Source organism: Canis lupus, chromosome 28 (assembly GCF_011100685.1).
Source record: "Canis lupus familiaris isolate Mischka breed German Shepherd chromosome 28, alternate assembly UU_Cfam_GSD_1.0, whole genome shotgun sequence".
Classification (NCBI taxonomy): Eukaryota; Metazoa; Chordata; class Mammalia; order Carnivora; family Canidae; genus Canis; species Canis lupus.
The window spans coordinates 32,946,412-32,961,083 of record NC_049249.1 but is presented as its reverse complement, the minus strand read 5'-3'; the positions used below and the strand labels follow the sequence as shown (position 1 = coordinate 32,961,083).

Sequence of the window (14,672 nt, the reverse complement as noted above, 5' to 3'; positions counted from 1 at the left end):
CTTTCCTTTGACCTACCCCCCCCCCCCCCAGTCTTTCTTCCAAACACACGGCTCCCACCACCCCTACTGATTTGTCTTGCAGCTCCTCTTCCCAGCTAGCTTCTCTGTTTGAAAAGATCATGGTGGCATCTTCCTGGAAACCTCCTGAAGGTTAACAAATGCATAAGACCAGAGGAACGAACCTGGGGGCCCTCATCAGCCAGACTGCTCAAGTTTGCATCATTACTCTCATGTGCCAACAAGCATCTTATTTAACCTCTCCATACCTCAGTCTCTCACCCTGCAAAATGGGCTAACAGGAGAGCGCCTACTGTATAGTGTTTTTGTGAGTGTAAGAGTCAAGAGTATAGACTTACTATGCGCCATAACGGCCGGCGCATGGTAAGAGCTAAGAGAGGTAATGCTCAGTGTCATCATTCTCAAGGATCTAAAGAAATAGCTTTGCATAGGGTTGTCCTTGGTACTTTTCTATTCAATCCCTGTGTGAGGATGTACTAATGAGAATAGAAAAATGACACCTGAGATTAACAACACACTTCAGTAGGTATCTAGGCTTTCTTGTCTCCGTATTGCACTTTAGACCCTTGGACCCTGTGAATGCTCGGCCCATGCCACTGAAAGACAAAAGAAGAAAGGGGCTGATATCTAGATTTCTAAACTAATGTAGGAAATAATGGGGAACAGATAGGCTGAATTCTCCGATGGCATGAGCCATAGTGTATCGCTGGGTAAAAGGCACAATAATAGAAAATTTCCAAAAGTAGTACTGTAAAACACAGGCATAAACATCAGCTAGATAAAATCTATACTGTGGAGATGTGCTCAAAAGAAGTGGCCTCTCTACTGAAGAGCTGCTTTATTTTGCTATTTTTTTTAAAAAAAAAGGGTCCTCCAGTAAAATTTTCTTTAGCATCAGAATTTAAACTTGGTCTATATTGTACGACCTCTTCTCTGAAAACAAATGAAATTGGCTTACATGAGAGGCAAGCCATCAGCACGGGAAACGAAGGTGTTACCTGTTTTGTAGGAAGATTACATGATTTTGTTACTTCATCTGTATGTGTAGCAAACAACTTTGCTTCCTCAGAGTAGCAAGGATCTCTAGTTAACTTAGTGCTGTATTTTTTATTCTCCATAGAATATTGATTTTGTAACACTGAATAACATTAAAATGAAACTTGCACATCAGGAAAGATCAGCAAGGATATAAACTAGTACATTTATTAACATATGTCATAATCAAAAACCCCAATCATACACGGAAATCTTCACATCTGACATGCCAGCTTTAACCTATGAGAGCTAGTGTCTTTGTCAGGGGATAAATATATAAGCAATGACAGTGGTCAATCACGACACTTTTGAAATGTTAACTCTTTGTCAGTTAAGCCTAAAATAAATCTACAAGGATACTGAAATATAACAAGAATGAAATCCAAAAATCTGTTGAACAGAGATGATGTCAAGTAGGAGGAAGAGCACTGAATTGGGATCCCGTACATTTAGATTCTTGCCTTGTTTTGTCCCTGGTAGACGACCGTGGTCAAATATTCTAGGCTATGAATCCTTCACTTTTAAAATGAGAGTTGGCTGGATAATTCTTTAAGGTCTTTCTAGGTTTAACTTTCCATGATTCTAAAATTTCTGACACTGATTCATTTTCGTGTTGTATAATAAATCTCTAACAATCCTGACTTGGCTCTTGGGCTGAATCCAGCTCCGTCCACACAAAGACAGCCAAGCGTTTCCTTGGTGTTTGGGTTCACCAAGAATCACGGAGGCCTGATCCTCAAATTAACAAGGAAAAATGACAGTCTTCAGGAGGTGAACAAGCTCATCCTGCACTAGACACTAATTCAGCAGACAGTTTTAAAGACCCCAAAGTCATGCTTATTAAGAAAAGATATAAGGGTTGGGTGTGTGGGTGGCTCAGTTGGTTAACCAACTCTTTTTTTTTTTTTTTTTTAAGGTTTATTTATCTGAGAGAGAGTGAGCAGGGGGAGGGGCAGATAAAGAGAATCTCAGGTAGGTTCCCTGCTGAGAGTGGAGCCCCCCACATGGGGCCTGATCTTGTGACACTGAGACCGCGACCTGAGCTGAAATTAAAAGTCAGACACTCAACTGACTGAGACACAAGAGTGCCCCAAGGGTCTAAACTCTTGATCTCAGCTCAGGTCTTGATCATGCTAGCCACAGAACCTACTTAAAAAAAAAATAAAAAAGGAAAACCCCACAACATCCTCTTTGGCAAAAGGTAAAATAATGATGATTCATTAATAGTAGGTAGATACATTAACTATAACATATAATTAATTTTTTAACTGGCTTTTGTGAACATGCACCAATATATACACACCATTAGATTTTTATCAATACTGAATATACATTCAAGGTCTGGATACACACAGGAGTTTCTCCGATGCTACTAATTTGAACACAAGGTTTATTCTAGTTTCACATGTTTATAATTCCACAGGAACCAGCTGGGATTTTTTCTTACTAATGTTGGCTTCTACTGCATTACTTGTAAAGCCCACCTCTTTTTTATATAATCACAGACATTAAAGATGTTCAGCTCCATTTTAGGGAAATTCGTCTACTCCCCTACTTTCCTTATTTAAATATTCATCATTCATTCGAGGTGGGGAGAGAGAAAGAGCATGCATAAGCTGGGGGGAGACGAGAGCCTGATGCGGACTCCATCCCAGGACCCCAGAATCATGACCTGAGCTGAAGGCAGACACTTAACTGAGCCACTCAGGTGCCCCTCCCCTACTTTCCTTATCTAATCACACTGTCTTTTTGTTTGGAAAGACTGAATGAATGAGTTTCTATCATCTCCCTATTTGAAAGTCAAGTAGACTTTATCTCTTTTGATCCAAGGTCTAAATCTGTCTTTATTTCTTCCTGATATTTTAAAGTAATCCTAGCTCTTTGTATTTACCAATTCTGAATATTTAACTGTGATTTGTGTTATAGAAATTAAGCCAATTCAAGAAACATCAATGTTCAAACCAAAACTACTTTTAAAATGTCAAGTTTTCTTAATAAACATGATCCTTTCATTTACGTACTAAAATGCTTCCCATTTGCACTGAACCTTGAAACATTTTTGAACATCTCTAACTCATGACACTTTTTCAGAAAATATAAAACTCTAACCACTCTCTTGTCCACTTCCCTGGGTGGGAGGGCCAGGGTCCTCTCCTCATTGAGAATCCCCAATACCGAAGAAATGGCATCACCTACTATATGTTTTGTTGAGCTTTGCCTTTCTATAATTTGTACTGTGAGACAATAGATTTATTTTTGCCTTCCTAGGTATAAAATAATTTCTCTATTATTTTTTACACCACAGAATATGCTTTTTCAAACTCTATAGGCCCTGTCTCTCTCTCATTCCTTTTAAGATTTTGATATACTTCTTTATAGGAACAAGACTTCTCTCTCTTTTAATTTTTATTTATTTATTCATGAGAGACACAGAGAGAGAGAGAGAGAGGCAGAGACACAGGCAGAGGGAGAAGCAGGCTCCATGCAGGGAGCCTGACGTGGGACTCGATCCCAGGTCATGCCCTGGGCTTAAGGTGGCGCTAAACCGCTAAGCTACCTGGGCTGCCAAGACTTCTCCCTCTTGAGAGTCACTGAACCAAAACATAATTTCTGCATTACTTTATCAGGCCCAATAACTAAGTTTGATGAAACATTATTCAATTCAAATATGGAAAGAAATGATGTTGAAAAATAACAGAATAAAATATTATAATATTGAATATGTTCTGATTATGAAACCGAGTTTTTTAAACTTTATGCTCGAAAACTAATAGACTTGCTTGTAATTTTTTTTAAGTGAGCTTCCTGCCCAATGTGGGGCTCGAGCTCACAGCCCTGAGATCAAAAGTCACATGCTGCTATATTGACTGAGCCAACCAGGTGCCCCGAGAGACTTGATTTTAAAATGATCTGCTGAAATCAACATGAAATGCATCTTTTATGCAGGTCAGTTATAGTAACAAGTTATATTGCTTTATTTTGTCAAAATAATGCTTTCCATCATGTGATCCTCAGAACAATACACTTATTTTCCACCTACTTCCAGATATTTAGAACTTGAACTTTCAGATTTTTTTAATTCAATTTTCTTTAGATTCTTCTAAATGCATTTTCAGTTTCTACCTAGTTTAGAAACTTAGAATTGATCTGTAGAATTGCCAACTATGACAAAAGCTTCTCTGATTTCAAAAAATAAAGATGTAACAGGAACATAAAATAGCCACGCCTGTAAGTAATACTCCAAATGTATTTTTCCAAATGCTGACAGAGTGAAACTTCTGTCTTACCCGAAGCTAGAATGTGTACGCAACTTTAAAAACAGTTCTGGAGAAAATATGGATGCATTTCTTCCCAAATTTGCAAAATCATTTCCTGTGCCTATTTAATGCAGACTGGAAAAACAGATAAGAGAGTAAAGGTCTACCCCAAGAATCAGGAATAAAGGGCTTCAACAGAATACTTCAGTGCTGCAGAGGTTTACTTCTCCAACAAGGCACGATAGTTTAGAATTTTATACCAGCAACAAGGGGGAGAGGCCTCATGCCTGAGGGGGTCAGTATTCCGCGTCAACACACTTTGCGATGGTGTTCAGCTGGATATTTGAAGTTCCTTCATATATTGTGCCTTAAATAAAAGGGAACAAAAAGAACAATGAGAAGGGCATCCAGAACTACGCGTCTACACAAGAAATCGCTCTTACACGTTACTTCTGTAGTGGTTGTAACACTGTCACCAGTGACATCTTTCAACGTCCCTGAATGTGGGGCTATGCGACAGTCATTCTAAGAGACGAGAAGATTCCATTTGGAAATTAGATTCTGATTCCAGAATCAGTATGAAACAGCTGATGTCTCTCATTCCTAAACTATCAATGCATAAGCTTTTCAAAGTCCCTCGTTTTGGTCTTCCTGTCTGGCAGTGGAGCACCAGATGCTCAGGCTTGACAAGGCACGAGGCTTCTGAAACTAGAACTTAGCTTCCAAGGAAGCTAAGATTCGCCATTTGATGACTCAAATATATTAACGTTTTTAGTAAAAGAAAAATTACAACAGTTACTCTTGTTGCACCTTTACTAAAAATCTGTTGAGGCACTGAACAAGGCAGTTTGAGGTTTTAAAAAGATATAATCCATCTTTTTCTTGGAGGAAGAGGTAGGGGGCAAAATACAGCCATTGAAAAGGAGAGAGCCAATAAACACAACACTGAAGAGATTAAAATTGCCTTTGCCTAAGTACAGTAATATAAACTCAAACACATACAGCAGCCCAAACAGCTACAGAGGCAAATAAAAGAAAGCAAAATAAAACATACAAAATCTATTTACCAATTTTTGCATCTCGAAAGTATTTTTCCACAGGGTAATCTTTGGTGTAGCCGACTCCTCCCATCCACTCGATGCACTTACTAGTTGTGAGGCCCGCAACCTGCCAAAACCAAGCACCAAATAACACGCTGAAACCAAGTAACTCATGCACCCTAAATGCTCCTGCAGAATATTTTAATGACATTTTAATTGACTGCTGTTGGCAAGTGAAAGGACTGAAGTTACTTGGTAAGATAGCATCGTCACCTTATCTACATCATTTATACAAACTGTCCTATTATTTCACAACATTCCTGTTTTCTGAAGAAAATCAGGGTATTGCTCAGACACAGTCACATGCCACCAGGTGCCATCTATTCGGCAAATTTATCAAGGGCCTTCCTTCTATCACACATTCTGTCAGCAGGGGGTAAGCCATGGCAGGTGGCCACCACCCCATGGTGGCCAGTCACTGCCCTTTTGGTTCACATGTCAAGCCAACAGTTACAGAAACAGATCAACTCTATGGTGCAACAGGAGAGCTGGCTAGAAAAGTGAACGGACTTCAGAGGTGGGGGGAGGGGGCATGTGAGGAGATGACAGCTTCGCTGAGGCCCAAAGGACAAGTTAGGGAACATTTCAAGTTGGGGAACACATGGGAGAGCTTCAAGGGGAAGATGGGTTTATCAACCTCAGGGACTGAGGGGGCAGTGGGCTGGGGTCCAGGCAAACTGTGAAGAGAATGAAGAGGCAGGCAGGCCTCACAGGGGCAGGCAGGCTCAGTACTGTAAAGGCCCCCAAAGATGACCACGTGCTAGTCTCCACAAACTGTAGTGTTTGCTACCTTCCATGACCATGAGACCACAGATGTGCTAAGTTGAGGGCTTTGAGATAAGAGATGGTCCTGAATAGCCTGGGTGCGCCCAATAGCATCACAAGGTTCCTCATAAAGGAAAGAGGGAAGTGGGGAGGGGGCTAGGGTCAGATTTGAACACACTGCCCTGTGGGCCTTGAAGGCAGAGGACAAGACCATGAGTCGAGGAATGTGAGCAGCCTCTGGAAGTGGTGAGAGTGAGGAAATGGATTCTCCCCAGAGCCTCTGAAAGGCAGCTTTGCTAACACTATGATTCGATCCCAGTGATAATTCATTTCAGACGTCTGACCTCCAGAGCCAGGAGGTAATAAAATTGCATTGTTTTAGGCCACTTGAGTTTTGGTAATTTGTTAAAAGTAGCAACGGGAAACGAATACAAATATTGTTCCCTTTGCTGTGAGAAGCCATGAAAGTTAAGCTGGAGTGACATGGCCACCCGGACGTTCTGAAAAGGGAAGGCTGGACCAGAGGAAGCAACAGGGACCAATGGAGCAGCAGGGAGATGGGTGCATCGTCTGGTCAAGAGATGGGACAGCTAGGACAGGGGGCAGTGGAAAGGGAGAAAAATATATTATATATTATATAATATATACTTGGGGCAGAAGCCTCAGCAACTGATGGTGAGTTCAAGGTGGGGACGAGGGCGAAGAAGGTGGCAGGATGGCTCAGGCTCTCACAGGTATAATCGAGTGGGCAGGTCCAGCGGACACTGGATCTATTAGTCTGAACCTCAGAAGGGAGGTTGAGGCAGGTGATTGAATTTGGGGGCTGAGAGGCTAAGGGGCTATTCGAAGCTATGGAATGACCAAGGCAAACTGCAAAGCTGGGGACGCAGCAGCCAGTGATTTGGCAAAGTTTTCCAGCCAAAGTCTACTGGGTTAAACAGAAACATCAAAAGGAAGCATTCAATGAAAACATTAACAACCTCTTCTTGGGGTTTTCATTTCACATGATCTCCCTGGTATTCACTGTGCCCCAGCCGGAAACCAGGGGTAGGATGCTGTCACTCAGATGAGGCTCACCCAGGGACTTATGAAGAGTGTTCTATCTGAATTGGGCGACTCAGTTTCCACTGAAGAGCCTGTGATAGCACTGAGACCTCACAGAATTAAAGCACTTTCCTACGGAAGCTTTTCTGTTGTAGGAACTGGAAAGTCTCCTATTTTATTTGAAAAACAAATGTTTAATCAACACACCTGAGTGAAAAGGTTAATACATACATACCAGGGGGTTGGGGGAAGAAGGCTGAACTACATATTTTGCTTGTGTTTTACCTCTGCGGCATAGTATTTGGCCATAGATGCTTCTTTTATGATTGGCTTCCCGGTTTCCAAAAGCCTAGCAGTGTTGTATGTTAGCAATCTTGCAGCTTCCAGCTGGGTGGCCACGTGAGCCACTTGGTGTTGGAGCCCCTGTAACATTCAGGCCCATGTTAGAGAATGATGATTTCTGGAAATGCAACTTATCCTCCAAGTCTTGCCTGGATATGTACCACTGACAGAATGAAAATATATCCCCTAAATGGAATTTACATTCGTTTTGTAGAAATACTTGAAAATCTGCAATCCAAAATTAAATTTTTGAAAACTCAAAGTTCATGTAATTCTTTGTAATTGGCAAGATCTAAAAAAATAATCACAAAATTAGGTTTAAAAATTTGTAGTATTTAATAATTAATTTAAACCTGTTTTATGATCAAAATTAAGGTAAAACTAAGTGTTGGCAAAGCAAAAGTATGAATATATTTTTTATTCACTTGAATTCACAAAGTTTTGATTCTGCATACAGCCTCAGGGCATCAAGGAGATGTTGTTAGCTACAAAGTAGTGAAGGAATATATGAAGCTCCAATTATCTTTAAGTAACTTCACTGAAGCAACGCTGCTGCAATATCCCGGAGCAGATACCAGTCAGGGTTACAGAAACAGAAGAATAATTTAAAAAAAAAACAAACAAAAACAAACAAACAAACAAAAAAAAACAAAACACCCTGAAAAAAATTACTACTACTCTGAAATTTTAGAGGGTAACGGACCACACACCAAATGTTAATCAAATAAAGAAGTGAGCTGGCGAGTGAGGGTATGAATATTAGTTTATTTACTTTTTTTTAAAAAAATATTTAATTTATTTATTCTTTCATGAGAGACAGACACAGAGAGAGAGAGAGAGAGAGAGAGAGAGAGAGAGAGAGAGAGAGGCAGAGACAGAAGCAGGCTCCATGCAGGGAGCCTGACATGGGACCCGATTCCGGGACTCCAGGATCACAACCTGGGCCAAAAGCAAATGCTAAACTGCTGAGCCACCCAGGGATCCCAACATTAGCAGTTTAGAATTGTAAACAATTTTCTGGAAATATGGGCAGAGATACATTTATTACAAATGGATGGGTTTCCCATGCCTGGTGGCTCTGTCCACTCAGATCAGTCGATCTGCCTATTTTGATGCCAATATCAGTTTTAGAATTGTGTATGCAGAATGCAGAGATTCTAATTATTTTTGAAAAGTACATTCAGTTCAAATAAACCAACAATCGCCATCCAGGTTGTCTACTCCAATGACATGGAGTAGGCATAAAACAGGTACCATGAGAGGCATAAAAGTGACTCTGGCATGTCTCTTGCTCTAAGAGAACTAAGCACTGCTGGATCCTGGTTCCCTGACTACATTATGAACACAGGGCCTGGCATAGAGAACATTCTCAATGAATCTATGCTAAATAAATGACTGAGAGAAATAAAGATGAAGAGGCCTGATCTCTGCCCAAGGAACTTGTAGTCTAGAGAAAGACATGAATGAGTATATGCAAAACAAAAACCAAATCATTCTAATGAGATGAAAGCAGTTAGGGAAAACTAATAAAAGCTTCAGATATATGTTATATAAAATGAATAACACTGCTTTTTAAGATAAAATTTCTAACAGTTTTCTTTTAATTACTCACATCAGGCATCTTTAAAAGAGTCGGGATTATACCTATTAGTTCACCTGATCCCGTATCCCTCCCTCACCAACTCCACAGACACAGAAATGCTGTTTCCTATGTACAAAGGAGATCTCCCACAAACCGTCTTCATATTCTGTCCCTTTCCTTATAATCTATGTGGCTCTGAGTAAGTACTCTAGTGGGGGCGTCTGGGCAGCTCGGTCAGTTTAGCGTTTACTAAACTGGGTCCTGGGATCAATCCCACATGGGGCTCCCTGCTCAGCAGGGAGTCTGCTTCTCCCTCTGCCTCCACCCGTCTCCCCTGTTCAGGCTCTCAAAATCAATAAAAAAGTCTTTAGAAAAGGAAGAAAGTACTCTAGTATAATGAAATGAAAACCAGACCTGAAGCCAAGATAAAACACCTATCATTTGACACATGACTCCCTGCATGTCTTTGGGAACTCAGTCTCTAGGAACTTCTGTCTCCCACGTGTAAGATGCCCTGACAGCACGGGCTGAGGGAGGCCCTGGCCAGGCCTGACATGCTTGTTCTTTCCAGGCTTTAAACTGATTGCACACATTCATTGCACTGAACTGGGTGCACCCAGGCCAGAACTTGCTATGCCTTGAAATATCTATGCACATGCAATCTGTGTGTGCCTGTGTGAGGCCAAGTCCTTATTATAGCACCTGAAGACAATGCAGCACAACAGAGCTGGCGATGTAACGAGAAACTGTTCTTGGAGCCTAGAGCTGCTTACAGGGAGGTTTTGCCAACATGTAAAGTAATTACTCTGGATTTTTTAGGTAAAGTGCTTGAGTAAATCTGGTAAGCTGCCACTCTGGGCCTTCCCTAACCTGGTGAGGCCTCAACATGGACTGAAGATGCCATTGCCACCAACGGTCCCCTTATCTGGGGAGCTGGAAAAGACACATCCTTAGACCAGGCCAGTATCTTTCTCAGCGCTTGGCTGAGAAGACCTCACTTGTACTCACTGCGGTGAACTATACCTTCTACAGGCAAGAAGTATCAAAGTGTAGTCTTTGGAGGATTACTGTGTGGCTCTGGCCTGCACAGGGGACTCTGGATAAATGTCAGCATTTACCAAGCACTCATTACACTCAGGCAACGTGGTAAATACTCTACACGTCTACCCGATGCAAAGTCACCCTCATATTATCTTTAGTTTAGAGATATAGCAGTTAGGGCTTGGGGGGCGGCGGGTAACTTGCCCATGGCTGACAGCTGCTAAGACAGGGAGCTGGGATTTGAGCCCTGGAAGCCTGACTGCAGACCCCATGCCCCAGACCTTAGGAAACAGGGCAAAGACAACTCTGAAATGCTCACCAGGAAATCTGGAGTCATGCTACAGGTGGCCCTCAAGGACTGCTTTCTGTCCTTGGAGAAGGTCAAGGCATTCACAGGTATGTGCCCGGAGACCTACTCCTTCCTCCTTTCTACCTCTCCCATTAAAATCCCCCTGAGGAGGCCCCCTCCACAGCTTTATGACACAGCTCTTCATTAACAGAAAGCCATGAGAGTACAGTTCGGTACAAAGAAGCTAATAATGATATACCTGAAAATCAAATATCCTTTTGCCAAATTGCATCCTTTCTTTCATATATGGAACAGTATAGTCAAAGCACCCTTGAGCCAGTCCCAGCATCTGTTAAAAAAAAAAAAAAAGGACAATTTCTTATTTTGTTATAAGTTTACATTTTTAATTATTCAGGGTATAAATTCCTTTTATAGGCAGGCATATTGAAGAGCTGGGGTTAGGGGCAGAACTGGAGGCATAAAAGGGGTACCTTCGCCCACTGCATCTGTAGAACTTAACTTCCAGTGACTGGGAGAAGATTTGAGCTATTTCGTATAAATAGGAATGTATTTAATTCTAGCAGAGGTAAATCCTCTGGCCTGGCTATGCTCATACAACCAGGTTACTTCTAAGGAAGCTTCTCGTTTAAGCTCTGAGTCTCTAGGCACAGAGCGAGCCATGGCAATGTTGCTCTCAACTAGCCTCAAAGACTGTAGAGAAGCTCCCTCTAGTCCTTCTAGAAGGCTAGCATGGAAGGTCACTTGATAACCTTCTATCTTCTTGTCCATTTTGCATATTATCAGGATTAATAAGAGCTTCAGGGGAAAGGGCATTGAACATAAAAGAGCAGTGTTTCTCAACCCTGGCTGCACATTAGGACCATCTGTGGGAACTTGATTTAAAAAAAAAAAAAAAACACGATGTGAGGTCTAAAGAGTGGAGGGCGCGGGTGGCCTGGACCTTAGCGTTTTCAAATCTTCACGGTTTCCTGCAGGGCTACAGTGAGAGCATGTGGTAAAATCACAGATTTATGCATTGGAACAGTCAGGCCATGGTGGCAATCTCAGCCGAGCTGTCTCATTGCTAACCACCTATTTGAATCAGCTTGAAGGATTCAAGCTTGGAAACGGTTTCTAAATTCCAACACTAGGTGGCCATTAAGTCAGGATCTCATTATGTCAAACTATGTGGGTTTTACAAAAAGGAAAACGAAATCAATAATGAAAGCTTTGGGGGAAATGCCCACGAAAGTATCAATATTTCATTAGTGTTCATTCACATTTTCCTTTAGCCTTTTATTTTGAATTTTCTGGAGAACAGAATTTTGTGCTAAAAGTTAAAGGACACCACCCCCAAAGACCCCCAAACAGGGGGGAGCAACCCCCTGCACTTTTGGCTGAGATAAGATGATGTCACCAAACTCTTATGACTAAAGTTTATAGCTGATAATATCCTACGTTGACGTGAAAATTAATATGACCAGCTGTCAACCACAACAGGCTTTTTCATCTCTGTAAAATGTTTTCACTATCAATACTGAAAAGCTAAATGGTCTTCGGCTGCAGTTTTGAGGATAGATGCCTTCAGTTTGCTGTTCTATGTGACTCTTTCTCTACAAGGCATCCACAATGTTAACCAAGAAATAACTCCCTGACCTTAACTTTTAATTAGGTTATAAGATAACCTGGAGTAATTAAGACAAAAGCCCAGGCTGTGTATTTTACTGCTAGAACATCTATATTATTTATACGTCTGAGAACAAGGAGAGCCAGTATTATGGTTTTTAATGCCACAGCTGATGAAGTTGCATCACAGAAAAACATTAAAAAGAACAGATAGGCCATTTCTCTCATTATCTCACTTTGTGAGAAATATGGGTTAAGTCTTCATCTAAGAATATTGTTAGCAAATTAACAGCAGCAAAAAAAATTTTTTTTTTTAAATCTAGAGGAATAGTATAGTAAACATTTAACTATTCCAATAGCTAATATGTGTAACATCTTCAAAATCTAAACGCTGCAAGTTTTTTAATTTGGGATATTCATTGATTAAAAATAAACAAATATATTCAAAATGACATTTAAAAAGAAAGATTTTATGTTTAAGTAATCTCTACACTCAACATGGGGCTCAAATTCATAACTCCAAGATCAAGAATCATATGCCTCATATACTGAGCCAGCCAGGCGACCCCAAAATGACATTGATAAGAAAACCAAAGATGCTATTCATTTTGTTAATCAAGAAAACAACTGATTTCACTTCACAGGAAAATGTAATGTGCATTAAAAAGGGCAAATTTGGTTTAAAAAAATGGAATAGTTCTCATCATATGTATCCACTTAATTGTGGCTATTTTATTTCAAGCACCACACACATACAATTGCCTGATTTTCACATGCAAAACACTAAGCAACAAATCTTTCATTCTTTACAGATTACAGGCCCTTACTATATGGGATATTAGGTATTCTTAATTGAAAAAAATTTCTTCTAGAACGAACTTCAAAAATTGAAAAGGTGATTTTTTTTAAAAGTCATATTTAATTTACAATATATTTGAGAAGTTATCGATCTAGGTATTGGATAATACTTAACGTTCTCAAAGCAGAAAAAAGCGTCACCACTAAGCCATTGTTTGGTTCTCGGGGGCATTACATAATTGACTAAAGTGGGATCTGAAAGAAATGAGAAGCCATTCTTTCACTGCACGGAAGGGAAGGGCGCCATCTTGTGTTCACAAGCTTCCAATACTCATCACTTTTATGTATTTTTTCTTTTTCTTTCTACATTTTAATCAACCCACAATGTGAAAAGAGTCAAGCAAAATGGCTACAATGTGACCAACCTGTGCAGCAATTCCTATTCTGCCTTCATTAAGAATCCCTATGGCATGCTTATAGCCGTGTCCAATTTGTCCCAGGATATTGCTTTCTGGAACCTGAAAGGAAAAACGTGCAGTGATTTCTACTTTTAATTTTATACAATTCATTTTGATTATATAGTTTTATATATACAACATTTCCAATTTGTGTGACAGGACTCTAGCCCAGGACTTAGTAAACTCCAAGGTGACTCCTCGCCTCCGTCTCCCTCTCCACGGCTTCCCTCACAGCTCTGGGATAGGACAGGACTCACGGCAGTGCTGCTTGCTATGGCTTCCACTAGCACCCAGCACAGCCATGTGTGGAATGAATGAATGAATCTATAAAAAGGGAATCTCATATTGATAACAAGTGAATAACAATTTTCCCCAATTCTTGCCTATATGTTCTAGTATGAGATAGAACATACTAGGAGTTACATGAAACATGTAAGTACTTGGGTAAATCAAGGGCGTCAAACCTTTCTTCTGTTGAGACTATTATTTATGAAGACATAAATATCAACAGAGGTATGTGCACATACACGCATGAGCATACAAGGGAGGGGCGGAAGGAGAGAAGAAACAGATTAAAACATTTATTTGTAGTTAAAATAATCTCGACTAGCAACAATAAAATAATACATTTAGCCTTATAACCTTAGGAGAGGGAGTGGGCAGACCAGAGAAAGAAAGGGCTGGGGGCATTAGTGAGGCTTGAATATCTACCTGCAAAGTCCCCCATGGGCACACACATGTGTCACTCACGAACCCATGAACTAAAAGATCAAGTTGTAATATGAGTGGTAAGAAACCTGTCACAACCTGTTCCATCTGTGTCAAGTTCTAAAACATTCTGGCTGTCTTCTCTTCCTCATGTTTTTTTTTTTTTTTTTTTTTTTGGTTTTAAATTCAATCTAATTAGCTTATATTGCATTTATTTTCAAAGGTAGGGTTCAGTGATTCATCAGTTGCATGTAACACCCAGGGCTCATCATATCACATGCCCTCCTTAATGCCTGTCACTCCACTTCCCCTCCAGCAATCCTGTTGGTTTCCTAGAATTAAGAGCCTCTTACGGCTTGCCTCCCTCTCTGATTTCATCTTCTCTTCCTCACTTTTAACAGATTCCACTCTAAACTGTGGGGCACTGCCTGATGGTTTCTCAGGCTCACTGGGCAACATCCCCACCTTGTGGCCTTTGGTATGTCCACAACGCATGTCCATCTCCGAAGTCAGTATCAATAAAGTATAAATGGTTCCTAAGTATGTAAATTTAAAAGTATAAATGGGATTAATTCTCAGCATTGGCTCTGAGGTCACCTGCTGGGCAGC

At 40.6% G+C, this 14,672-nt stretch overlaps 1 protein-coding gene across 3 annotated transcripts in view; it reads right to left on the bottom strand.

The window, feature by feature from the left end:
* Positions 1-1,200: 1,200 nt before the first annotated feature.
* The window catches only part of ACADSB (acyl-CoA dehydrogenase short/branched chain), a 40,297-nt gene continuing 26,825 nt past the window's right edge, over positions 1,201-14,672 (bottom strand). For 2 of the 3 annotated variants that reach the window (XM_038579010.1, XM_038579011.1), the window contains 5 exons: positions 13,323-13,415; positions 10,733-10,822; positions 7,505-7,642; positions 5,378-5,477; positions 4,287-4,677 (listed from right to left, as the gene is read on the bottom strand). In XM_038579010.1, coding sequence (XP_038434938.1) covers positions 4,607-4,677; positions 5,378-5,477; positions 7,505-7,642; positions 10,733-10,822; positions 13,323-13,415 — 492 coding nt within the window. In that variant the 3' untranslated portion in view covers positions 4,287-4,606. Of the gene's footprint in view, positions 4,678-5,377; positions 5,478-7,504; positions 7,643-10,732; positions 10,823-13,322; positions 13,416-14,672 lie in introns of all 3 variants that reach the window. The other variant, XM_038579009.1, reaches the window with a different exon arrangement.